The sequence below is a fragment of the Athene cunicularia genome (assembly GCF_003259725.1).
Source record: "Athene cunicularia isolate RWA chromosome 8 unlocalized genomic scaffold, athCun1 chr8_part1, whole genome shotgun sequence".
NCBI classification, from domain to species: domain Eukaryota; kingdom Metazoa; phylum Chordata; class Aves; order Strigiformes; family Strigidae; genus Athene; species Athene cunicularia.
The window spans coordinates 30,159,200-30,184,759 of NW_020799109.1; the positions used below are offsets into that span (position 1 = coordinate 30,159,200).

Below are 25,560 nucleotides of genomic sequence, written 5' to 3' on the forward strand. Positions count from 1 at the left end.
GTGCATCAGGATGAGCTGTGATCTGCTGTTCTGTCTGACCTGGGCTGGGAGCGACACTGGGGGTCAGGCTGCCACTGGCATCACTGGCACACGTGTCCAGCCTGACAGCCCTTCTCCACATTGTGTCATGAGATCCCAGAGGCATCCTCCTTCCCATACATAGCTCAGTCTTGGAGGGAAATTTGAATTTTGAGAGTTGTAAGCCTGGTGTGGCCCCATATGAGCTTGAGCCAGCCACAGTTGTCCCAGTGCTGCCCATTTAGAAGGCATCCAGATGACATGGTCGCTGGGGGAGCTGCCTTTGGAAGGCCCGTTTCTGTCTAGGGTGGTGAGGAGCCAGGTTCTCCAGCTAACCATCCTCTGTTTCTGTCAGGACAGTAGTGAGGCAGCAGATGGAGCTGGCCCCTGGGATGAAGAAGTCACCAAGTGGTGGGGAGAGTGGAGCTCCTGGTCCACATGCTCCCGGTCCTGCGGGAGAGGCGTGATGTCCCGGGAGAGGCACTGCTTGCAACAGAGGTGAGTCGTGTCCCAGCCTGAGCCCTTGGTCAGGTCTCAAGTGGCAGAGCGAAAACGGGGTGTCCCTGACCTGTGTTTTGGGACTGAACCTCCTGGGTTTGCAGGGTTGGCCATTTCCTCTTCTGTGGCCTCTCAGAGAGGAAGGCGACTGTTGTCCATGGGGTAGGTGGTGGGCAGGCAGCAGTGGCGGGGGGGGGCTGGTGAGGGAGAAGCACACCACAGTGGGATAGGTGACAATCCCCCTGAACACATGACCCACTCAGCCTGGCTCATCTGATGGGGAACAGGAGGCTGGTCCCCTCTTGGGGTCTGTGGAGACTTGAAGATAACAGGTTTGTGGGCTGGAGAAGGCCATCTCTATTCCTCTTTCCTTGGCAAACCCTTGCTTACCGAGGCTGCTCTGACCAACCTAACCCTGATTTGTAGCTGGTTCCTGTGTTAAGGATGTGGGTACATATTCCCAGACACTTTATGGGAACTTGATTTACTCCTGGCAGCAGCCAGGTCAGCCACTTCTCAGCAGTTTCTCCTCTTTATTCCCTGCAGAGTTTGCAAGTTTTTTTTCCCTCTGCCATTTGACTGTCACCTGACAGCATCTCCATTTGTCCCCTACAGCTGCTACAGTCCTGTATCAGTGGAACTGGGTAGAGCTGGGGAACTTCAGCTGCCTGAATTCCCACTGCCCCTTCTGGGTCACCTTGCCACCAAGCCCTCCTCCTGCAGCACCTCTAACCTGCTGCTCCAGACTCCTGAGATGTTAATGAGCACTGGCATCCTGCAGCACAGCAAGCCCACAGGGGCTGCCTGTCCCACACTCAGCCCTTTTCCCTTCTGCGTGAATGCACTCCTGAGTGGAGGAAGCTCAAACTAGGGCCCCCAACCTGCTCTCTTTCCTGCAGCAGAAAACTTTTGTGTGGGCTGGCTGGCAGCACAGTGAGGGTCCAGATGTGCTGCAGTACCTTCTGTCTGGATGCGGCCTCCCTGCTAACCGTGATTTTTAGCATCTCTGCTGCTGCTCCTCCTCCCCAGCACACTGTGGCCATTGTGGGACAGCAGTGGGAAACAGAGGGTGGTGTTTTGCTTATAAGGATACTAATTAAATGCAAACACCAGAGTGAAAAAAGTAGGCGTATTTTACTGGGGATAACTAATGTAACAGAGTAATACAGAAAACATGCAGTAAGAAAAGACAGAATAATGCACTTAAAGCAAACAAATAGGAAAATACTGTGTAATGCATCAAATCATTACTACATGAGAAGGAGAATAGTGATTAAGAAAGATCCCTCACCACTTGCATACGTTACCATCATCCAGATCCGCAGTCGCTGGGGAGCCCCGGTTACAGCGAGGATTTGGAGAGCCTGTCCCGGCAAGTGGGAAGTCCTGCACAGCACCTCCACCTGTAGGTGAGGCTTCCAAAGTCACTGTAAGAGGGTCCAGGTTTATATAGTATTGAATAAACAAGTCCACCTGACTATGGTGCAGTAAAACATCTGGCTTCACTCTCCAATTGGATTCCCCCAGAGCCTGGCCAGGGCTCAAGGAGGAAGCCAAGGGAGTTTCCCTGCTTATGTTCTTTTCAGAACAAGGCCACACATCTGGTCCCAAGGCTGGACAGCTGGCTCCATGGCCTTGTTATCTGCACAAAGAAGGATAAAAAAAATATATTCAGGATAGACATGTTTTCATTACATTCATCATCAGTAATGAGTATATGATATCTAAGCTACATCTTTCATTAATGTGGATACATATTTTGCTAATGACTACATAGTAAGTTAGTACATTTGGCTTGGGGCCTGTTGTTTAGGCTTCAGTACTTTAACACTTTAGCACTTTTTACCTCAGCGTATAAGTGGTTTGTTATAACGTAGTACAATACCTACTAGCACAATGGTTATCAGTTATAAAATATACAGGATTCATCTATAGGTCAACTCTGGCTGGGGCCTGTTGTCCAAGCCTTAGCACTTCAGGCAGGAGGGAGCCTGGGGCTGTCTCACACCCCCCACAGCCAGAGCAGCCCTTCTGCCCTTTGCCTGCTGCCAGAAGAGATATTTTTCTCTCCATTTGGCATCTACTCTATCCTTGATTCCAGAGCTAGGGACGGGAGGGCTTTTACTGCAGGGATCAAGTCTGAATTTAAAAAAACTGACATAAAACACAGCCAGAAGGTTTCTGCAGTTTTAAGGAGAATTTATTAAGTGCTTCATAGGTGGAACTAGCTCACAAGTTCTGCCTGAGTCTACAGGCAGTTTTCAAGCCTCTTGGTGTAAATTTAGGCTTTGCCTACATCATGTAAAGCATAGCTCTGGAGGTACAGCTGCAATACCTCTAGCCTGTCCAGCTTGAATATGCCTACAGGGTTCTTCATTACACAGTGCATCCTAAGTTCCCAGTGCTGTTAATGCATTGTCTGCTGCTTATCTTTACACAGACCTCATTGCCTTAATCTGTGGTTTCAGCCATTCTCCATACATCTTCCCAGCTTTCAAGAATTTTTTTGCCTATGTATCAGTCAAGGACTCCAGTATCCCCTGGATAACTCCTGCTAGCCAGAGTTTGTTTTGCCAATTATTAGGCCTAGCATAAAGGACACAGCCAGCATAAAGATGAACCAATAACCAAATTGTATTTGATACAAAAGGGTCAGTACATGGGTGAGCACTGGGGGTACAAACAAGTCAGTTTATACATAATCAACATCAATCCCACTAACCCCAACAACAACACACAACCAACAATGGGCAGAATAAATGGTGAAATGCAGTCTCCCATAGAAGAGACAGGAGACAACAGAGTCAACAAGCGAAATACATAAGACCAAGGAAGCCACATACTGAATCTCTACACAGCCTGTGTTTACAAAAGCCAGACCTGACTGGACCCCAGGCCCAGGAAGGTGGAAGGTCCTTCCCCAACAGGGAACTCTGTAAAGTGCATCCACCTCACAGACAGACACTGCCGCTTCCTGCAAGTGGTCCCAGCTTTTATCCCCAAGTGGGACACCTGACCTTTGTTTACTTAATGCAGGACACCTGGGGCTTATTTACCCCATGGCTCTCCCTGCAAGGCCGGCTGCACCCTGGAGGGAAGCTTAAAGGGAAACTCACCACTCCTTTGTGAAGGGCTGTGGGAATCACCCATATGTCAGCCTTAATTTGGGGCTTGGAGTTGAAACTTCAGCATTTCAGAGCTAAAGCATCAAGGGCTGAGAAAGTGTTTTGGGCCATCATCTGCACCAAGCCTTTCCTGCTAAGTCTTTTAAGGTAGCCAGTCCGCATAAGAGATGCCACCTCTCTGCCTACTACACAGTGAATCCTGAAATCAACTCCACCAGTCACTGCAAATCCTGGGTGCTTCTGTGGGAGTGATGGATCATCAGGGTCTATTGTCCTTTTGTCACATCAGCCTTTTCAGAGCTCAGAGATGAAGGAGCCCAGGGATGGTGATACTGCACTTACTCCTCGTCTGCTCAACCTGCCCCAAAATAAGAGTAGCCTAAAATTGAAGTCCACCTAAAAGCACTGAAAAGTGTTTCTGAGGAGATGCCGTCTAATCTAGATCCAGAAAGTTTTGCTCTGATAAAATGCCTGCCTTGCTTCTCCCCCTTAAGTCTGGCCTGACTTCTCTATCACCCTCAATACCTTAGTATTTCACAGACCTCCAGCTCATTTTCTTTCTGCTTTGTAGGCTCCAGATGCCCCAGGGAAAAAACAGCACCATGTGTATTGGTCAAGCCAAGCACTACCAACTGTGCCAGCAACAGGTGAGAACCACTTCCAGTACTGACTGGTCCTCACTGGGGAATTCAGGACTTGGGGTCACACTTGGAGCTGCAAGAGCACCAGCACTGAAGGTACGACTGGTCTGTCAGAGTTGTGCAGACAAGGAGTACAATCCACTCCTGGAGTAGTTGATGGTGTGCCTTTGAAGACATGGGAGATGGGCTCTGCTCTCAGGGAAAAGGATATAGAAACATAACTTCTTGTGGGGTGAGGGGAGGGACAAAGTTTCTCCAGTATGCTTATCCCTTTGCTGGAAGTAATTTTTGCAGGACTGTTAAATGCAGCTGTCTGAGGGGCCCTTGGCAATGGAGGCCTGGCCTTTCTGTCTGTATTATGGCACCTTGGAGTCCATCACTGATTTCTTCCAGGGTGGACAGGGCATTTTCATCTTCCAAGGATGTAGCAGGGACAAGCAGCTATCACAACTGAGGCTGTGACATAGGGAGCTTTTGATCACATTTATTCCCTCCATAGCCCTGCCCAGCCAACACAGCAAGCTTCAAACAGCAGCAGTGCTCCAGTTTCAATGCCAAAGCCTTTGGGATGCGCTACTACCACTGGATGCCCCTCTATCCAGGTGGGTTTTCACAGCTTCACACAAGGGATCAGGGTGAGACAACACCCACAGGATCTTCTCAGATGGAGAAGGGGAATGTCCTGCGGTACAAGGGATGGATGCTCCTGGCTGGTCTGCTTGCCTGTGCTCCCTGCTTTGGAGAAATTGTTCCCTGTCTCTTCACAGAACCGCTTCACCCAGCCAGGCCTCCTCTCTCACCACATTGCTCCTGTTTTGGATCCTGCATCAGCAAGCACTGGTGGGCTGACAGGACATAGGTTTCTCTGAGTTGTCTTGGCTAACCAGCAGTTATCTTGGGTGTTCATGCTCTTTGTGCCTTCTCCCATTTTGGCTGCCTCAGTCACCCAGCATGCTTCCTGCTGGGCTGGTGGTGGGTTGTTCTGAACAGGACACCTATCTGTTTCCTGAGCAGGCAAGACACATTGCTTCACATGGTTTGCCAGTTGTCCCTTGAGTCCCAGATTGAGCTCACCTAAATTATTATCCTCTTTCTGGACACACCTGTTTTTCTCTTTAAATGAGCAGCCAAGGGAACATAGAACATCTGCACCTCTAGCTTCAGTTGCTCAGCTGAGTGGGGTGTAGCTGGCCACAGCCCTACACATTCAGTACTCCTCTTACAGGTCTTGCTTGCTCTTGTGTATTCATGTGTGGCCTGGGATCTGTTGATGCAGATTCCCATGTCTGGCACCAGGGATGTCACTGCGAAGGGGAGAGGGTATGGCAAGGAGAAGGATTTTCCAGCAAGAAGTATTTCTGCTAGGCATGGTCCCCAGCTGCAGCTGCATACCATGACCCCTTTACTACTCCAGAATCTGTAGCCTTGGGTTCTCATCTCAAGCAGCAGGAACATCCAAGGTGACATCAATCCATTATTATGGATAAGAGGAAAGTCCCTCCCTGCCCATCTCTGAGCACCTTGATCTGCCTGGTGACTTTCTGCCCCTGTCCCTCCAGATGACTACACCAGTATCTCCAACAAGCCCTGTGACCTCCAGTGCACCACCCGGAGTGGAGAGAGGCAGCTGATGGCTAGAGCACAGGATGGTACCTCCTGCAAAGACAGGACCTTTCAAGGGGTCTGCATCAATGGGAAGTGTGAGGTGAGGCTCTGGGAGGTAGTACAGAAATTGGGAGCGTAAGTGCATGACTAGAGCTCCTGGTCATTGCAAGGCCAGGGCTCTCAGCAGGGAACTGAAACCAAGGCCTGACACAGACTTATTACATTCACTCTTGGATGCCTGTGGGCTAGAGGAGAGCAGAGAGGGTCACACAAAGGGAATTATATACATCCATATATTCCCAGAGTGACAGCACTTCCCTCCCAGCACAGAGAATTGCAGGTTTGTACATAGTCATCCAATTGAAAAAAATTTTAAAGATCTTATATTTGATTTTCACCTCATACAGCAAGGATGAAGGTGTATATAGTGTTACAGAGAGGTGCCTTACAACCTCAGAAAGGCCTGCCTTTGATGCAGCATCTCTTGGAGAGTGATGTGTGTCATTATTTTGGTGGGAAGGATTGGCTTAAATACAGAGACAGAAGGAACCGAAACAGATTACCTGAGTCTTACTCCATTCACTTATGCACACAAGCCTCTGCCCCAGGTTCAAGGGGCCCAGTGTAGCTGGTCATAAGTTACACAGGTGAATTTCTGCTGCTGTTGAACTCATTCATTACTCCACTCCAACCTAACCTACATCCCTGCCCCGAACCTCACCAAAAGAGCGTGGTAGCATTTCCTTGAAAAGACCCTGACCTGTGGCAATAAGATGGCCCCAGAAAACCCTTTCTTGTTTTATTCTTTGCAGCCAGTTGGGTGCGATGGGAGCCTGTACTCATCCCGGACAATGGACAGATGCAGGGTGTGTGGAGGGGACGGCAGCACTTGCCACCGTGTCTCGGGCAGCTTCCGAAAGGCAGTCTCACAGATAGGTACTCCCTGCTACCACAGTCCGGAGACCACCTGCTGCTTCTTACCACCAGCTGGCATGAAGGGTGACTGGCTTGAATGGGAGTAGGAGTTTCCCAGCTGCTTAGTGGAAAGAGCTGAAGAGTGTCACCTCTGCTTAAATGCCTGTATTTTGTCCTTTTCACTTAATCATCAGAGGAGATTGGTTTGATGTGCTGTATATTAGGCTGGTAACGTTTCCCTTCACCTCTTTACAATAGGAAGCAGCTGGGGATCTATTTGTTCCTATTGATTCTGGCATCCTGCCTTCCTCGGATAATGTGAAGAGATCAATGAATCTTCTTTTATTTGTGCTATGTGTTCATTTGGAACTTAAGCTCCTGTGATGAGGGTCACAGCATTTGTTCCAGCCTGCACTTGGTCTGCTGCTTTCCCAGTCCTAAGGCTAGCGTGAATGAGGGACAGTCCCTCTGAAACTGGGCTGAGATTCATCCCTTGAAACCTCACGGCCCATTCCCTTACCCACAGAAGGAATAGACTGTGGTATCCTCATTAGTAATTAATTAACTGTGGTTTGAGGATCTTTTGGAACATCATTTCACACTGTTGTTTCATTAATCCGCCTCACTCTCTACAGACCCCAGGACTAGAAAAGCACTCAGGCCCCTTTCCAGAGCGGGGGTTTTGGCCTCCCAGTCCTCATAAAATCTTACAGAACGGACAAGAGCTGCATTTCTAGCAGGAAAGACAAGCTGCCAAACCACAGAACTTTAAGAGCCTTCTTATTTCCTCTCCCTTTAAAGGTCAATTTTTATGCTACTCCTGAAACAAATTCTGTTGAGTCAGGCGCTGAGGGGACCTATGATCTTTTGCATCCTCTGTTCAGCTTCCGCCCTGATCACTAGTAAGATTTTTCTGTGCTCTTGCCAGAAAGATCATGAGAGCACATTCATCCTCACACCTAAAGCCAGACTGTTCTGCTTGTGCAGTTCCTTCCTGATTCCAAACCCAGCAGTGCTCAGACTGAGCCATAGAGACCTGTAATGGTGATCTGTAATGGGACTTCAGAGGGGGGCTGGGATTAGAGCTCACAGACGGGCACAACATGTGTTTATGTCCTTAGTGCCCTGCCCCTGACGGGCAGCGTGGCCCTCCTACATACACGCTTGTCCCATGAACTGCTTTTCCTACCCAGACCTTTTTATTCTGTCCTCAGGGTTTCCTCATCCTCTGTTCTGTTCCTCAGGTTATGTGTTCATCACCAACATCCCTGCTGGTGCCATGGACATCCTCATCATTGAGCGCAGGAAAACAGAAAACATCCTAGGTAAGCAGAGGAACCACCTGGATGTGGAGATCCCAGTTGAGCTGCCTGGGAGGTGGGAGGAGGGCTCTGTGCACTCTGTGTGTGCTGTGAATGAGCTGTCTGGGAGCATTTTCTCCAGGGTAGCACTGGGGCACTTAATCTCTTCATAAACCAAGGCTACCACATCTCCAGCAGCCAGTGGCAGGAGGGACATTTGGAAACCAAGCTCATGGGCAGTCCCTGTTGTGAAGACATTGGTGCTCTTGTTGGAGGGAAATGAAAGCAGCAGGCATTGAACACCGCTGATCTCACCTGATGTGGAAGATGAACGCTGGACGGCCTGCAGTTCTTTTTCTGTCTGGCTTTTCTTGGTCATGAGCTGTTTGGTCTCCTCAGTGCCAGTGTTCTGTATGGAGTATCACATTTGTCCCTTTTCTTTCTCTTTGAAGCGCTCGCAGATGAATCTGGGCATTTCTTCTTCAACGGCAACTCTGTCATTGACAACCCCCAGAACTTCAGGGTAGCTGGCACGATCTTCAAGTACCGGCGACCCTCGAGCCTGGACTCAGATGGGTTGGAGTATATCATAGCTCATGGGCCCACTAACCAGTCTCTAAATGCCATGGTATGTGAGGAGCTAGTTTTAGGCTTTCCTGTCTTGCCTGTCTCAAAATTGTAAGCCTCTCTCAGACAAAGGGAATATTAACCTGGTTCCCAAGCCAAACTTGAGTGTGTAGGTGGCTGAGGAATCCAGTCTTGGGGGGTTTCCTCAGGTTTATGAGTGTGATATCTTCTCTTAACATCCGTCACAAAATGGACGTGGCTAGAATAGTGCTCTAGGAAATACATGTTCTTAAATTAAAAGGGATTTTGTTTTCTTTTCCTGTTGCCTCCAGTACTATAACTTTAATGGGAAAATGCCACACATAACTTATGACTACACTGTACCACGGATGCCACCTCTCCGAACTGCAGCCCCTGCTTTAGACAGACCTCTCTATCATCACCTACCAGAGACCAGCCAGAACCATCCCATTCCAGCCGTCTCCAGAGCTGCCCAGGACTTCAATGCCACGTGGCTCACCCTGTCGCCAGATGACACCAGTGAACAGCTTCCTTTACGAGAAGGGCATGAAGATTTAGGCTTTGGCCACCCACAGTTCTTCCAGACCAACTCCACTGGTCAGACTCAGGACTGGGGCTGGGAACAAGGTGAAGAGAAGAAGTATGACTTCCAGATAAGACACATCTACCATGCAAACACAGGAGAGGAAGAGGAGGAAGCAGCAGCAGCTGGTGGAGAAACAAAGTTGGGTTGGTTGCTTTGTTTTTCCTTCCCTTCCATTTTGTTCATTGAAAGCAAACATCCCATGTTGGTCTTCTTGAAATCTAAGGTGGCTTTACCATCAGGGCAGACAAGAGGGAATGATGATTAATAGCGGGGTGGAGACTGTCAGGGAGCAGCAAGGCCAGTAGCTCGGTGGGGAAGGGGAGCTGGGAGAGCATGGCCATGGTACAGGTCTGGCAGTGCCCTCTTGGGCAGGGCAGTCCCACGGCACCTGAGCTTGGCAAGCAGGGCAGTGACAGCAACACAGCCTAGCAACAGTCCAGTGATTATCGAGTGAAAGCAAAGTCACAAGTTGAAGCTGAGGTCAGTCTGGGAAAGCCAAACGGCAATTCAGGAACAAAGTACACCTGAGGGCCCAGGCCTGAGCTTAAATGGAGATCCTGAGCTGATGGGCAGAGTATTTATGAGGTTGGTCAAGGCAGTTAAGGCCTGTTGGTGCACCCTGGTGGCAATTTATGATTTTGAGGCTGAATTCAGAATATTTTTTTCCTTGTTAAATACCACATGCATCCAGTATAGTTCAAGCATCCCTGTGTTCCTTCCAGGTCTCAAGTTCAATCAGATTTCTGTCAGCACAGCTGTGCCCTACAGCATGAGGAGACCCGATCTCTCGGAGAACAGCCGCATAGCATCCTCCAGACTTCGCCTCTTCAGGCGACTGTGTCACCAGGATCCACACAACACTCTCTTCTGCAGGGAGCTGCAGCACCTGGCAGCCCAGCTGGTCCCCAGGAACTCCACAGCAGGACTATGGACCCACACAGCTTCCCGGTGGCCACAGGGCCTCTACAAAGTGCCAGCCCATAAGAACTCACCAGAAGACTTGAAGGTGGAGACATTTGCTGGGAAACAGGGTGAAGCAGCCAACTACAGCATGATGGCATCTGTGGAGAGACCTCTGCTAGGTGCCAGCCCAACCGTGGACATCAGCCAGGCAGAGCCTCTGCAAGCCCCTGGCACTGAAAGGTGGCACTTGATTTCCTGGGCAAAACAGGAGCGTGGTTAGCTGGGGAGGGAAGTTTAAGCCAATCCCCTGGTAGTCTCACTGCTGTCCTTGATGTCCCTGTTCACCAGTGTCTATCCATGGCAGCTGCTGTAGATGCTTGACCAACGGTTGTGTCCTCCAAAGACTGATTGTCACAATTGGCCTGACACGGATACCAGAATGTATTTCAGGTCCCCCTGCCTCTAAGGGGTCCATTGAAATAGTGCTGCAGGACCTGTGAGGCCAACACTGATGTGGTTATAAAGGCCAGGAGTCTATAGCATGTCAAATACACACATTTACCACCACAGCATGCCCCTTTTGTCCCATTCCTCTGGGCACATAAACTTATGTAACCTAAGTAAACACTTGGCAGGAGACTGAGGGCCAACTTTTAAACATTGCTGGCAAGCCATGTGTGAACACTCCCACCACATTATGACAAGAGAGCCCTTGCTTGAGCTCTCCTTTCCAACCTAATGTCATACCTCTCAAGTATGAACTGAGCCTGAGGACACCCACATGGTCAAAAGACCATAATATACACAAGACCTACTAGAAACTGCCTCCTCACAGAGGGATGTTGATCCATGGCTGTCTACAACCTTGCTAGTTGAATTCAGGAGATGGATCAAGGCTTTACATTCTCTGTTCATCAGTGGCCCACCTTGCCCAAGGTGAGGCAGATAGCAGAAATACTGGGTTTCTTCTGATCTTCAAAGACAGCAAGGAAGAATTTCACTAGAATTTATGTTTGCAGCAATTTTTCATGTTTAGCTCACACTACCTCCTTTTTCCACAGCAACGAGTTTGATGTGAGCCCCATGGGCCATGATGACATCAGCTTGGCTGACATGTATCGGTGGAAAGTCTCAGCTTATGCCCCCTGCAGCTCCACTTGCACTTCAGGTAGGTTTGGCTTCAAGCAACTGTCCATGTGAAGTCCTTTTTCGCTGTTGATGCAGAGAATACTGGTATTTTTTAAAATGGCAGGTAGAGTTTCAGATGTAGTGAGCACTCCAGTAATTTAATCATGGTGAGAGGAGACTTTTGGATCTGAAGGAGCCTGACCAAGAGAGGGTCTTGATTGCCCAGCAGGTATCAGCACCTCCTATGCGATATGTGTCCGGTACGATGGAGTGGAGGTGGATGAAACATACTGCGATGCTCTAACCCGACCAGAACCTACTCATGAATTTTGCACAGGGAGAGATTGCCAGCCGAGGTGAGTGGAAATGACATGAGCTGTCCATGGGGACAGTGTGTCTTTGTAAGGATCATTTTCTGCTCAAAGTGTACAGCCATTTATGGTCTGGAAGATACGCTTAAACAGCTAAGCCCTTGTATTCCCTTGTAAGCAAAAAGAGGGAGGGAGTTTGCTGTCTAAATTGCCTGCTAAGGGCAAAGTTGGCTTTCAAGACCAGCCTTGCTTTAACGCAGACATATATGTGATGAATAGATTCACAACAGCAGCTATTGGGTGAGGGAGTCCCAGGCGTGCAGGCACTCTTCAGCCACCCCGTGTCCCTTGTCCCCCTTACCTGGGTTTTCCTTTGTGCTTTCTCTCTTGGGGACTGCTCATGGAGGTGGGAGACCAGCTGGTGGAGCGAATGCTCCAGGACCTGTGGTGAGGGCTACCAGTACCGCACTGTGCGTTGCTGGAAGATGCTGGCTCCAGGCTTTGACAGCTCCGTTTATGACGACCTCTGCGAGTCAGCTGGGCTGGCCAGGCCCATGGAGAGGAAAGCCTGCAAGAACAAGGCCTGCGGGCCCCAGTGGGAGCTCTCTGAGTGGTCTGAGGTAGGCAGCGGGGAAGCTTTGCTCCCCAGAGGTATGCAGCTGGGGCTGGGCTGGGGCCTGGAGGAAGGTGGCTGTCAGATGTTGGGTGTTGAGGAAGCCCCTGGCCAACTGCATCCTGGAGAAGCAAGGACTTGGATTACCCACCACTCCCCTGTTCTGGCACTGCCTGGCAAACAAAGGCCATTGCAAAAAATTTTTTCTAAGGTCACTTTCCAAGCAGGTCATTGACAAAATGAAAGCCCTGCCAGCAAGAGGCTTTGCCTCCCACTTCCAGAGTATCTAAATGATTCTATGATTCTATCCAACTAAGGGTGAACCAGTAGCATGGAGATACAGAGAAGCTAAAACCCCGTCAAAATGTCTTTGACTTTACAGAGCCTGCTTGGGACTGGGCCAGTGGCCCAGTGACTTTGAACAGCAGTCCAGGCATCCACATCTTGGAGCATTGGAGCTCTAGGACCTAAAGTAAATAAGCAGCAGAGATAGAGACAGACCCACCTTTTTCTGTCCCTGCTGGTGCCCTGCCCCACCCACCTAGTACTGCAGGGGGACAACAGGAGGAGGCGTAGCTGCCTCCCTCATCTTTGCTTGTCCTCCTGGTTCTCTGCTTCTGAGACCCGGGGGTGACTCTCTATGGCCATTGCAGTGTTCAGCCCAGTGTGGCATGCAGGGGACGATGAAGCGGGAGGTACGCTGCTCAGTGGAAGCGCCCTTCTGCGATGAGTCCCAGAAGCCCAGCAGCGAGAAGGTGTGCACAGGCCCGCCCTGTGACCGCCGCTGGACCGCTTCGGACTGGGGCCCGGTGAGTCTGGAGGGGCTGCTGCTCCTTGCACCCAGTGCCGGTGGTGCAGGGTTGGCGGGAGGGAGCAGGTAGGCAGTCATGCTGCTGCTTTCTTTCAGCTTTCTCTGGCAGAGGCTCAGCTAAACAAACAGAATAATCTGTATTTTTGCCTCTCCGTGCTGTAAATTATGATTAGCTGTGAGGTGAGCTCCATTCCATCTGGGAAGCTCACGGCACCTGGAGAATGGAAGCCCCTGACCAGGTGTACCTCTAAAGACCCTTGGGATCCAGTGCCCCAGATCCAGTGGCAGGGATAGGCTCAGGACTCGGGTGTCCTGCACCACCAGCCCTGACCCCTTCACTTTTCTGCTTTCTGATGTGTCTAAATGCCCTTTATTCCTCCAAGTGCTCAGGTTCATGTGGCAAGGGACGCATGAGCCGCTTCATCACATGTCGCAACCTGGAGGGCAAGGTGATCTCCAACTCACAGTGTGACCCAATCACCAAGCCCCTGGCCATCCATCCCTGCGGAGACAAGAACTGCCCTGCACACTGGGTGGAGCAGGAGTGGGAGCAGGTAAAGTCAAGCCCAGCCCTGTGTTCTCAGCCCTCCTTCCCACCCCTTATCCCACAGGAGATGGTGGGAGCCTGGCTGCCTTGGTAGAGCAAGGTATGGTGTGACCTCCAGCCATGGAGCTGCACCCTTTTCCTAGCTCCTTTTATAAAGAAGGAAGGAGTAATGCATAACCCAGCTTGTCCCCGCTATACCCTATAGACCACCCCAAAGTTTGTGGCATTTGCTGTCTTCCCATGGACCTCCATTGGAGGGCAGCAACGTCCTAAGGAAATCCTCCTCCTCTCCCACCTCAGACTCCCAGCTGACAGTTAGAGACAGCACAGCACTTTGTCCAGAAGATGCACTTGCCCCCCCAAGATTTGAGTCCCACCACTAAAGAAAAAGCCTCAACAAACCCAGCTTCATCTATGATAAATGATAGCTGGAGGTAAACCTGAACCACAGCCCAGATCCCTGCCCTGGAGGTCACATCCAGACCACAACTGTGTACTTGCCTTAGGACTTAAGAGTCCAGTGAACCCATATGGTCCAGGTGCCCTGTTTTACCAAACAATTGCCAATCTACTTCCCTTCTGTTGCTCAAGGCCTAGAGGCTTTAGGATTCCTAATACAAGCTGATCCAAATACCAGAAGGACACATGGAGTCAGCTGCGGGGTTTGGGCTTTGCCTTTTAAGTCTTGAGCAAAACAGGGATTCACAAAGCACTAAGGAAGAGGGTTTCTAGAGAACCAGAGAAGCAGCCAAGTCCTCTCCTCTTCAACCACAGCTAAACTTCTCTTTTCCTTTTGCTACCTTTTATAGCTGTTGACTATATTCAGCTGAGTCTCCTTCCAGCACTGGTAACGAGCACAATCTGGTTAAACCTGGGGACCTACAGCAGTCCCGTAACCCTCTCCTGCTCTGGCCTATGGTATGGGACACATGCAGTATGCCAGTGCAGTTTTCAAACTGCATCCAGGATATTAAACTCAACTGAACTCTGAAAGACCAGCTGAGTTCCCCACCTTTGGGTGGGCCAGCTTCTTTGCCTTGCTGAGTTCTCTCTGCTGATCAGCTCTGAGCTTACATGATGACCAAGGGTGGATGCAAGCCTGCTGAGCTGGCCCTGCCATGAAGAAGGGGACAAAGCAGTGAAATCTCCCACTGGCAGCTGTCTCAGGAGGCAGAGCTGAGCTAGAATCGGATCCTGCCTCCTGCTGCTTCTCTTGGTGGTGTCCTCAGAGATCAAGTCCTCCCAGCTAAGCCTGCATAGTTCTGGGCTCAGCAGTACTTGGCCAGGCAAATTACCTGCAGTGCACCAGTTTGGTCCCCTTGGTCCCATGCAAAGCTTGTCAGTACTCAAAATTTAGGTTGCTACATGGTTTTTGAGACCATAGCTACACATAAGACAGAATCTTGTAGTCCTACTTTGGCTGCTCTGGGTCCCTTGTGGTAGCTGCTTTCAAGGCCAGCCAAGGTGAATTCAGCATCCCCAGTGCTGGCTAAACACAAATCACCAGCTTCTGTCCCCACTCCCTAAGAAATTCAACTCCTCTGCAGATACCGTTGCTCCTGTGACCTGGGCAGCACTACCCTTATTAGACTGGTGTTAGCACAGACATTAAGCACCTTGCCTCTGAGCAGGATGCCATCTTGAAGCTCTGCAGCTGACTAGCATCATTTGTTACCTGGCTGTCACATTCTCTTTCCCAGTGCGATGCCAGCTGCGGGCGAGGGATGAAGACTCGGGTCGTGTTGTGTGCGGGCCTGGAGAATGGTGTATACAGGGAGTACCCTGAGAAGCGCTGTCAAGCCTCTCAGAAACCTGAGGAACAAGCTGCCTGTTTCAGGAGGCCATGTTCAACATGGTTCACTACCTCCTGGTCTCAGGTAGGGCTTGGGATGGTAGGGAAGGGGGAGAGGAGGCTTGATAACCCTGGTTGGTGGGGCATGACCTGCACTGAGGCTTTCTAGCAGCCTGTTCTGCTGAGGGCTTTTAGGTCTGGACTGGACCATTAGCTCTGCTCTTCTGCAGACCAAGCAGCAGGTGGAGGGACTGGCCCACACAAGCTGGAAAAATCCTTACAGCACGTGGATTACTGCCTCGAGTAAGAGCATGTACCACGATGCAGGCATACAGGATACAGCTGTGTCTCCTCCTCTGCCATGAGTCAGTGTTCTATCTTTCCCTGTTTTCCCTTGATTTTAACTTCACAGAATCATGGAATCGCAGAACTTACGAGTGTTTAGGGAATGGGTGGACAGGGGAAGCTGGGTCTGGCTTACAGCGGCCATGTTCTCCATCTTTTGTCACAGCATCAATACTCAAAACCAATTCCAAGTTGCTTTAAAGAGGTGAAGGCAAACTCCTCCCCTGCTCTGCCCCAGCCCTGGCTCAGGGAGGCTCTCCTCCAGCAACATAAAGGGAGCATAAGTGTAGGATTTGACCCAAACCTTCTCAAGAATAGTCTCTGAAGTAGGGATGGGGAGGCTTCACTGGAAGAAAGAACTTGGGAACTACAGAAGAATTAAAAAAAATGCCTCTCACATCCCTTTTCTCTTTTCTTGATCCCAACAGTGCAGCAAGACATGCGGTGCTGGTGTGCGACTGCGGGAGGTGAAGTGTTACCAGGGGGAAGCGCTGGCTCAGGGCTGTGACCCCACTTCCAAACCAGAAGCCAGGCAGACATGCCAACTCCAGCCATGCCCCACAGAGGCACCAGGTAAGACTGGGAGGGCAGGGAGGGAGAGGAGCCCTTGGGAGCCCTTTGCTCCGTCCAGGGAAGCACGTCTCCTTTTTAACTCCTTCTGCGGATGCTTCTGTTCCCCAGAAGATGACTGTGAAGACAAAGCGACAGCCAACTGTGTGCTGGTGCTGAAGGTGAAGCTGTGCTCTCACTGGTACTACAGGAAGGCTTGCTGCTGGTCGTGTCGGCATAAGTCACCCTGACTGCTGCCAGGCCGTACTCTCCTTCCAAGTTCAGGGGCAAGAGCCCCCATGAGCCAGACTTTACCACTTGAAGCTACCCCACTTGGCTTGGCTGTGGAGCCAGTCCCAGTAGACCAGGCTGCTCAGCGAGGAAGGATTCCTAGGACTTAGTCATCCCTCTCCACCAAGAGGATTTTACACAAGACAAACCATCAGTTCCTAGAAAGCTACTGAGAAGTGAGTTGGGAAAGCCTGTCCCTGCCATCATCCTCCTGAAGAGCTCTCGTTGGAGGCGGTAGGACACAGAGGCCAGACTGCAGCAGGGCACAGGCAACAGCAGGCATCTTTCTGGTCTGCCCTGCAGATTCTTCTTCTGCTATAAGGGCAATTTTCCAAAATACACCGAAAAATTCTGTGTCACAATAAAGAGCTGAACTATAAAACTGTGGGTTTGGGATGCATGTACATAGGCCAGAGGCAAGCGGGTAAGGGGGACACAAGAGGAGCAAAAGCAAGAGCAGGAAGGGTGGGGAGGAAAAATCCTTGTACCAGTACAGCTTCCAGGCAGCACTGGATGAACCCCATTTTGTGTTGCCTGCCAAAGAACAAAAACCACTCCTGTTTTGTATTTCAAAGTCCTTATTTATTTCTGACATTGAATTTGGACCCATAGGTGAGCAATGAAGACAGAGAATAACAACAGGAGGAATCTGAAGTGGAAAAAAATCTGGGATCCCTGCCCCTACCCTGTCCTGTTCTTCCACCATCCTCAAAACCTAACCCACAGTTGCATCTCCTGTGTTTCCAGCCCTTTTAGACTTGCCCATTTCTCTGTAGCCGTGCCAGACACAGGCGTTGTGTTGGCCATGAGGAAAACCCTCGTCCTGGCCTTCCAGCTACTCTAGAACTGCCTCCCAGCCTTGGCACCTTGTTAGCAGGTGACAGGTCACGCTTAATTTGTGTGTGACGAAGATGACTATGTGGGTGCTTCCAGCATAAGGGTGACGCGCCAAAGCCCAAGCCCCCAGCATTATTTCCACCCTTTGGAAGTCATGGCCCAGCCCGTGCTGCCGATGGGGTGGGAAGCCTTGCTGTGTGCCAAGAGGTAGAATTGGGTGCCGGGAGCCACTGGGCTGGCAGGCTCGCTCTGCGCGCTTCGTGGGGCGGCACTGCAGGGCCCTCTGGCAGACCTGGGCCGTGACTGCCCGCATGTCGTGCTGCTGGGACGTACTGCCTTCTGGCTCCCAGCAGGATGGAGATGTAGCTGAGCATAGTGGGAAAAGATGGGATTTACTGACATAGCCAAGACTTTTTTCCAGTTACAGACTGTATTTTCAGGGAGGAGTACTGGCTGGATGGGATGAAGTAGGAGCTACAGACTACCATCCAGCAGAATCCAGAGAGCTCTGCTGCTAACTTCTGTCTTCCCTCCTGCCTGCCCTTAATGTGAGAGGACATTTAAAACCCACTATCACTATTTGGAGAATGGAAGGAGACTCTAAAAGATGTAGCTCGGCTGAGTTTCAGGATAATGGAAATACAATGTTTTCCTGGGCTGGAGGTGGGGGAGATGGTGCGTAATGTTTGCTCAAAAGGCTGTGTAAAACGCAGGCTGGGGCAAGGTGTTTGGTTACAAGGACTGTCACCCCATTTGGGGTTCATCTGGCTTCTCTCCTTTGGGTGGTTTGAGCAGAGGTGCCAAGGCATGAGCAGGTCCAAAGTGTAAATGATCCATTTGCCAGATAACGTAGACATTTGAGGCTCATGTAGCATTTGCCTCTGTGCTGAGACCTACTTTTTCTGAGCATGAACAGGGAGGTTCAGTCCAAATCCTTCTGTGAGCAGCCAGATGATTTCTAAACTGTGGTGGTGAAAAAAAAACCCCACCACTCACATTTCTGAGCAGTTGTACCCTATATTGCAAAGGCACAGCAAATTTCCTGCCATCGCCTCCAGCAGCATCCGCATGGCCGCGGGGATCCTTGCTGTCTGGGTCCCTCCTCCCTGCCATGAATGGGAACCGCTCTGCCGAGCGGCCCTGCACTGGTTGCTATGGAAGTGCCTGTGAGTGATGGAAATGTCCTTTTAGTCATTTTTCACCTAATTTGATTTATTGAGGAAGAAGGAACTTTCCCACATTCATTTTTGCAGAAAGGTGGAGTCACTGGCTGGCATTATTAGCCGCACATCCGGTGAATCCAGGTTTGGGTCTTGCACCCTCTTCCAAAAGCAAAAGAGGGGGGACTCTGATCACCTGAACATCACTCTCTCATGGGAGGTCGTGGGCAAAGGAGGAGACATGACCTGGTTGCTGTCCTAAGCAAAAAAAGACGTGACCTGGTTGCTGTCCTATTGCTGTCAAAAGCAAAAGCTGTCCTAAAGCCAACCTTCCTCTGGCTCTCCGGAATGTCAGGGTGGGCTGGGCAGGGCTTTGAATGCTGAAGGTGAACAAAACTGTAGTTATTTAGGGATGCGGCTCTTCCTGTAAGTAAAATCTTGACGTTTTTATGGGTCCAAGTTAAAATCCTCTTAAGAAAGCTTGTGGAGAGTAGAAGAGGTGGGGGCTTTACCCACAGAAGGCTCAGCCTGTGCCCATTCGGCGTAGGTGAGCGGTTTTATGAGCAACTTTGCCTCCCCTGGCGGTGATCTAAATTCAAGTCTTGAACTTCTTCAGCACATACTGAGACCGAAGCGGGTGGGAGACGGTGTCCTATCTTACACTTGAACATAAAAGCTAACTGCTAGTGGCAACTAACACAGTATGAGGGGAGCAGGACGGTCCAGAGCTTCCCTCCTTCGCTCTCCCATTGCTGAGCAGCGCTGTCGTTCCCAGCCCAGCGGCAGGTTGTGCTGGGGGCAGCAGCGGGTGGGTGGTCACGTGTCACTCCGTGTGCCAAAGGCAGCGGGAATCCCCTTGGGTGGCTGCATGGGGACACCGAAGGCCTCGCTCAGGGAGTCGGGGGAGCCTGGGGTAATTAAATTAGGTTGTACTGTACATAGCCCTCGTTAGAGAAGTCCCTTCAGGAGATAGAGTAGAACAATAATGACACTTATGATGGGTTCGGAGGTGGCCGGTTTAACGTCACCCGTTGAGGTCTCTCTCCTCTTCTCGCCTGTGAAGCTTAGTTGTGCCGGGCGGTTCAGCAGGAGGATGGTGCTGGTCTCGGGCTGGGCTTATGGGGTCCTCTCTGCGGGACCCCCCCCAAGACAAACAAAAAGCCTCTTCCCCCGAGCGGGCACCGGCTGGGGGCACCCTGTGCTAGCGGCAATGGTGACTACACCTCCGTGCTGATAGCCCGCGGGTTCGGGAAGCTCTCGCGGAGGAGGCCGTGGCGGCTCACCGGGTAGCTTTGCAGGGCGGCCATGTTGATGGGCGGCCCCATCTCCTTGTAGCATGTGGGGGTGTAGGTGACCCTCTCACCCCCATTGCGTACCATGTCAGCAGTCCGGATGTAAAAGGGGGAGCCGTAGGGGGAGCAGGTCGGGCAGTAGTTGTGAGCCCCATGCTGGTTGAGCTCGCTGCAGGGGGACGTGGGGCTGCCCTGGCCATCCACCATGCGGGAGTTACAGGCGTTGCACGTGCCAAGGTGCGAGTGCGTGGGCAGGTTGGGCTCTTCCTCTTCCTCCTCCTCCTCCTCCTCTTCCTCATCAGAGTCATCTTTCTTGCAGCAATAGTACTGCACAGAAGGGAAGGGGTTGTATTAGGGGGAGAGGAGCAGCCAGCGGGCAGAGTCAGCTTCACAGCCAGCCGTGCAACCTCCCCGCACCCCTCATCCCCCCACCACAGGAGCCCTCCACCAGCCCCTTGCTGCTCTGCTCCATTGATACCCGGGTCCTGCAAAGCAGCCGAAGCCCAACAAAACCCGGACCTGAGTGTGGTGCAGGAGGCAGCTGCCAGGGAACTCATCCTCTCCCCTCCCAGAGACGTTTGCAAGGGGAATGTATTTTACCATGCCAGGTGGAAACTCCTCCAAGTAACTGCTGTGCTTTTCATCACAGGGGCACTGCTGCATGGCACAGGCTTCACATTAACTTTTAAAGAGCAGGAGGCTGTAGCTAGCTGTTGTTGAAAGCCTCCTTGTTTAATTTACAGGGGAAAAAAACAAATATAAAAACCTCCATCTGGTATTGCAAACCCAGCCAAGCCTACACCTAAATTAGCAAGCGCTGCAGATCCTCAAAAGCCTTAGGGGAGGTCCCCTGCACCGGGAGGAGGAAAAGACTCTGAGGCACCTGGGAAAAAAAAGTGTTTCCACTCCCTGCCCATCCCATGCAAAAAAAAACCCCTTTGAGACCCTTCCTGCAGTTCAGCTCGAGGAGCAGCAACGCTGCTGGGGTTCATGGCAAGATAGGAGGTGGCCACGGTGCTCACCTGTAGCCTACAGTAGCAGAGCACGGCGATGATGCACAGTAGGATCACTGTCGCTAGGATTCCCCCAGTGATAACAACAGTTCCCGCTGTCATCCGACCGATTCTCCATCAAACTCTGAAAGGCAGGGCCACAGGGACACGTCACCCCAGGACATGAAGGTCACCTACTGTGGTTTCATCACATCACAGATGTGGCACCCATGAGGCATCCCAAAATACCACATCCCTGTTCCTCCCTCCCCAGCCAGAAAACTATCACCCAATATCATACTTCTCATCTTAGTGAGAGGACACCTGAGGTGTGGCATCATGTCCCCTTGCTGCCATCACTGCCTCTGGCTTGGGTTTTCTGGGAAACACCCCGCGGTCCACCCGCAGAGCCTCCCCCCTTGCTGAGCCAAAAGGGCTGATTTCCACCCTCCCAGCAGAAAACAGAGCTTCTGCTTCAAAACACAGAGCAAACTTGGGGTTCCACTGGGAAAAGCCAAAGGGGAGCCTTTAAACTCCAGATCTCTGGCAGTCTGAGCCCCCAAACCACACCCCAGCTGCCTGCCAGGCACTGGTGGGTCTAACATGAGCCATGCAGCCCCCACTGCCATCCCCATGCTGTGGGACCCAGTGGCTACTTACGTTCAGTGACGGAGGCGTTGGACCTGGAAGAAGTAGGGGGAGAGGTGAGCTGTGGGCTGGTGGCACCCCTTGCATCCGCTCGCGTTTCCCTGCTTCCCAAGAACTTGCCTCAGTTTGGGAGCTGTGGGAGGCCCTGCTTCGCCTCCTGCATCCCACAGGGATGGGGCTCAGCGTGTGCCTGCACCCCTGGGAGCTTCCGTGGTGCAAAAAGCATTCTGGGTCCTGCAGATGATGATGATCATGATGATGGTAATTATTAATTATTATTATTGTAATTATGATTATTTTCTTTAATTTGAAGCAGGGAAAGGAGGCTTTCCCAAGCTTGGAGAAACACTCTGCAGGAAAAGGATGTGCTATCAGCAGCTCATGAATCACACAGCTTCGCAGGGCAAAGGCCTGGCTTAGTCAGCGCTTGCCCTTTTCCTCTTTAATTATGGAAGAGGCAGATGCATCATCTCACAAGTGGACAATGTATTAAGTGTTGCTGGGAAAGGGGCTCTCCCCTCCATCGCCTCTAGGGCAGGCAAGTCCCAGCATCCTCCTGTTACCCCCCAGTCACCTACCCGGAAAAGGACAGGCAGGGTGTCACAGTCACGCCGGCCCTGGGGCGACCGGCTGGGACAGGCAGCACTGCATGGCCACAGAAAGAAGGCGGCGGCCCTGGGAGGGAGGACAAGGAGAAAAACCCACTGTCAGCTCATCCCCCTGCCCAAGGGGACTGCCCAGTGTCCCTATCCCTGCTGATGCCACCTCTGTCCCCATGGCAGGGCTAAATAAGTTGCTTTTTTAGGGAGACTGGCAGGAAAGGTGAGTGCTACAAAGGTGGGTAAACCAAATCGCCATCAAGGGTCAATCCTGTGCCTAAAACCTGCAATTTCAGCAAAAGTGAGAGACTTGCACCCAAGAAGTGGGTGCACCCATCACCCCCATCACCCCCCCACCCTCAGTGGATGCTTCATACAACCACATTTCATTATTGGTCCCCACATCCTTCTGTGCCTTGCCCAGAGCAGGGCTAACTGATAGGGCCCAAGTGCCAGGCGGTTGCAGCCAAGATCTAATTACCCACTCGCCACGTGGCCTGAATTGACAGAAGGAGGTGGCAGCTTCCAGACAAGACCTGCCCAACTCTGCCCCAGCCCCTCGCTGCTACATGTGCTTGTGTGCACCGCAGGGAACAACCCCCCACCCCCCCAAATCACCCCCCCTCCTCACTCCGCTGCTGTGATTTGCAGGATCCAGCCTGCTGCAAATTGATTTTCATCTCTTGGAAAGTTCCTGTACAGAGCCAAAAGGTGGGCGTGCATTAGATTTCCTCCTCAAGCCACTCTCAAACACAAAACAAAGGAAAAAAAAAAACAAACCCTGAGAAATCAATAGGTCTATAAGCCAGCTAATATCTCCATCCATCAGGGTACCTGAGAGAGAGCTAATAATAGACCCTGACACACTTGGCTCCTGGGTGCTGTTACCAAACTGCACCCCAAAATGCAAGCAGGGTTAGTGGTGGTGGGGTATGGGCGAGCCTTCAGTGGAGTTACTGCTCCCCCAAGTGCCATCTTTAACAGGGAAAAGCTGATGGCAGTGGCTGGAAAAGGCAAATGTTGACCTTCGATGACCCCCCGAGAGGGACACGCCCTGAGTCAGGCAGTGATGGATGATGCAGGCAGCCATCCATATCTAGAAAACTTCATGGGAGCTGTGATTTGATTTGCATGCAATTAGCCCAAGGTTTGGAGCGAGCAGGCAGCCTCTGAGAATGACCCCGGGTGGGATGGACCAGCCCTGGGGACCCTTCGGTCACTTCCAAGTCTGACTGACGCTGCCACAAGAGCGGCTGGGCTTCCACCTGCCCCATCTCAGGCATTCCTGTTAATGGGGCTGCCGGGATCAGCGTTTCACCAGCCCTGCTCAGGAGCCAGGTTCTTCCTTATTAAAGTAGTGAATGTTAAAAAGAAAAAAAAGCAAAAATTAAAATTAACCAGAAGAGAAGTGCTGCCTTTCCTCATCTCTTTGGAGGTGATGCTTTCAGAGAGGAGGAAGTTTCCTCCCCTCCTGCCCCCCAACCCCTGCTCACCGGCAGCCTAGCAGTTCTTTTTCTAACCACTTTGTGCCTATAAAATATTTTGTGCCTATAAAACAGCCTTCTCTAACACACAACTCTCTTCTGCAGGGATGCAGAAGTAGTTGTAACACCTCGCAGGGAGGAAGCAAGAGTCTCAGGAGTAATTGAGGTCTTGGGAATTATAAGGTAAATATGCCCGGAAAGGGGCAGGACAACTACAGCAGCCTTTTCCAGCCCTTGCACAGGCCACACAACAGCCCCAGCAGCCACATCCCTGCTGCTGGGGATTAGCCCATCTCCATTTTCCATCCACTCCCTGCAAGCCCATCCCAACCTGCCAGGCATTTTGGGCTCCACTGGCTCAGCTCCCCCTGGGCTTGGGCACCGCACGGCCCCACCACCTCATTTTTAGGGGTCTCCTAAAAGCCTTGGGTTGCACTGTGAGCCGAGCTGAGCCTGCGGCTCCTGCTCCTGCAGCAGGGCAGGATGCAGAGGCATGGCGAGAGGATGCACATTTTGCAAAGCCAGACTCCCAGGGGCGTAGTCCCATTTTTCTTTCTGGCTTAAAAAGCCAGTTGAGAGTTGTTTAAATATTTAAATATCCCACGCTGAGCAGATGCCTTGGTGCTCGCCACTCACCTGCCCCTGGGCGGCTCAGGAGAGGGGGCTACAACCCAAGGGCAAGTGTGGGGACCCTCCAGCACAAAACATTGCTGAATAAAATCAAGATTTATACAAGCAGGGCTGCATTACTCTTCCCTGGCTCTTGGGAAGCGATTAGAGATGTTAGGCAGCGGTGTCACTCTGTCCCTGGCAGAGGGAGGGTCCCCGGCCATATCGAACTCCTCTGGGCAGGCGTGCAAAACTGCTTGCTGCAGAGATACATTTTCTTTAATTGATGTTGCCTTGCAGCGCAAAGTTATGGTCTGAAAAGTGACTCTGGGAACGAGTGGCATCTCAGGCTTCTATATTTATTCTCCTTCAATGATGTTCATCACAGATTTGCACAGTTTGCAAGTCGATGGGAGGTTTTTGCCAGCTGCCAGCACTCTCAGCCAGCTGAGAAACTCCTGTCCTTCCTCGCCTGGCACGTCCCACCAGCCCCAAGCTCACCCCCGCATCCAGCAAAGGTCAAACATTAACATGGGAGCAAGTTTTAAGGCTCAGGCAGAGCATGGCTGTTTGCCATGAGCATCATGCTGAACCTCACTGGCCAGTTCTGCCCCAGCCTGGGCTCTGCCTCCCGATTTTACTCTGCAGCTCACGGGCTAATTCAATGAAATGTCTGCCTGGTAAATTAGCCCGGCTGCTGCCTTACCAGAATCATATCCCAGGGCCTAATTGGAAAAAAACAGCATCAGGGGCTGCCTTTTCAAAACAGATTATGGCAGCAAACAACAGGGCAGCTTTCAGGCGGCTGTGGCCTGCCCCACAAGGGCTCAGTTCAGCAGGATTCAGGTGGATTCATCCATGGTTGCAAACCTTGGCGAGGTGGGGAGGATATGAGCAGTGCAGCTCCCCCAGCTGCAGGTCAGGCTGGGCACCTGGGGAAGCTGAGACCCTGCAAACTCATTGCACGTCAGGTGCTGTGAGCTGCAAGGTGTAAGGGGACGAGCCAAGTCATGAGGAAGCAGAAATGAGGAGACCCCCTCCCCAAATGAGCTGAGCCCAAATGAAAGTCCAAAGAGCGATGGCAACGTGCGATGCAGGAGGATGCGGGGGGCTGCACCCAGCCAACAGCCCCCAGCAGCCCCTCTCCAGCCCCAGCACTTGCCCCCCGGCTTCTTGCCCAGGTCCCAAACCACTGGGTCACTTTGAAGCTTTTAAACTCTTAATTAAGAGATCCACCGGGGTAACCAGGGAGCTGAACTTACTGCCCACACTAGGCTCTCTGAACACTGATTTTTGGAGGGGTTACAAATTGCTGCTTTGATTTACCCTTGCACATAAGCTTGTTTAAGCCCCATCACTTCGGGGGGGGGGG

At 51.4% G+C, this 25,560-nt stretch overlaps 2 protein-coding genes across 8 annotated transcripts in view; one reads left to right on the top strand and one right to left on the bottom strand.

Moving 5' to 3' along the window:
* Positions 1–382: 382 nt before the first annotated feature.
* LOC113482610 (ADAMTS-like protein 2) lies at positions 383–16,949 on the top strand. Of its 5 annotated transcripts, none has more exons than XM_026853396.1 (17): positions 383–516; positions 4,213–4,288; positions 4,782–4,884; positions 5,842–5,987; positions 6,700–6,823; positions 8,047–8,127; positions 8,556–8,731; positions 9,003–9,420; positions 10,000–10,420; positions 11,242–11,348; positions 11,535–11,664; positions 12,026–12,239; positions 12,886–13,041; positions 13,427–13,597; positions 15,291–15,467; positions 16,156–16,300; positions 16,412–16,949. In XM_026853396.1, the coding sequence occupies exons 1-17, from the start codon at positions 485–487 to the stop codon at positions 16,525–16,527; spliced, it is 2,793 nt and encodes a 930-aa protein (XP_026709197.1). In that variant the 5' UTR covers positions 383–484; the 3' UTR covers positions 16,528–16,949. The 5 variants fall into 5 exon arrangements, with proteins under 5 accessions (XP_026709197.1, XP_026709196.1, XP_026709199.1 ...); XM_026853395.1 differs by having other exon boundaries at positions 11,538–11,664; positions 16,409–16,949; XM_026853398.1 differs by lacking the exons at positions 4,782–4,884; positions 5,842–5,987; positions 6,700–6,823 and having other exon boundaries at positions 16,409–16,949.
* A 159-nt stretch (positions 16,950–17,108) lies between these two features.
* The window catches only part of FAM163A (family with sequence similarity 163 member A), a 17,448-nt gene continuing 8,996 nt past the window's right edge, over positions 17,109–25,560 (bottom strand). Inside the window, exons 2-5 of one of the 3 annotated variants that reach the window (XM_026854347.1) lie at positions 22,075–22,171; positions 21,509–21,730; positions 20,879–20,993; positions 17,109–20,183 (exon numbers count right to left, since the gene is read on the bottom strand). In XM_026854347.1, the coding sequence (XP_026710148.1) occupies positions 19,782–20,183; positions 20,879–20,971 (495 nt within the window). In that variant the 5' untranslated portion in view covers positions 20,972–20,993; positions 21,509–21,730; positions 22,075–22,171 and the 3' untranslated portion in view covers positions 17,109–19,781. Of the gene's footprint in view, positions 20,184–20,878; positions 20,994–21,508; positions 21,731–22,074; positions 23,574–25,560 lie in introns of those variants that run through there. The other 2 variants (XM_026854349.1, XM_026854348.1) reach the window with 2 other exon arrangements.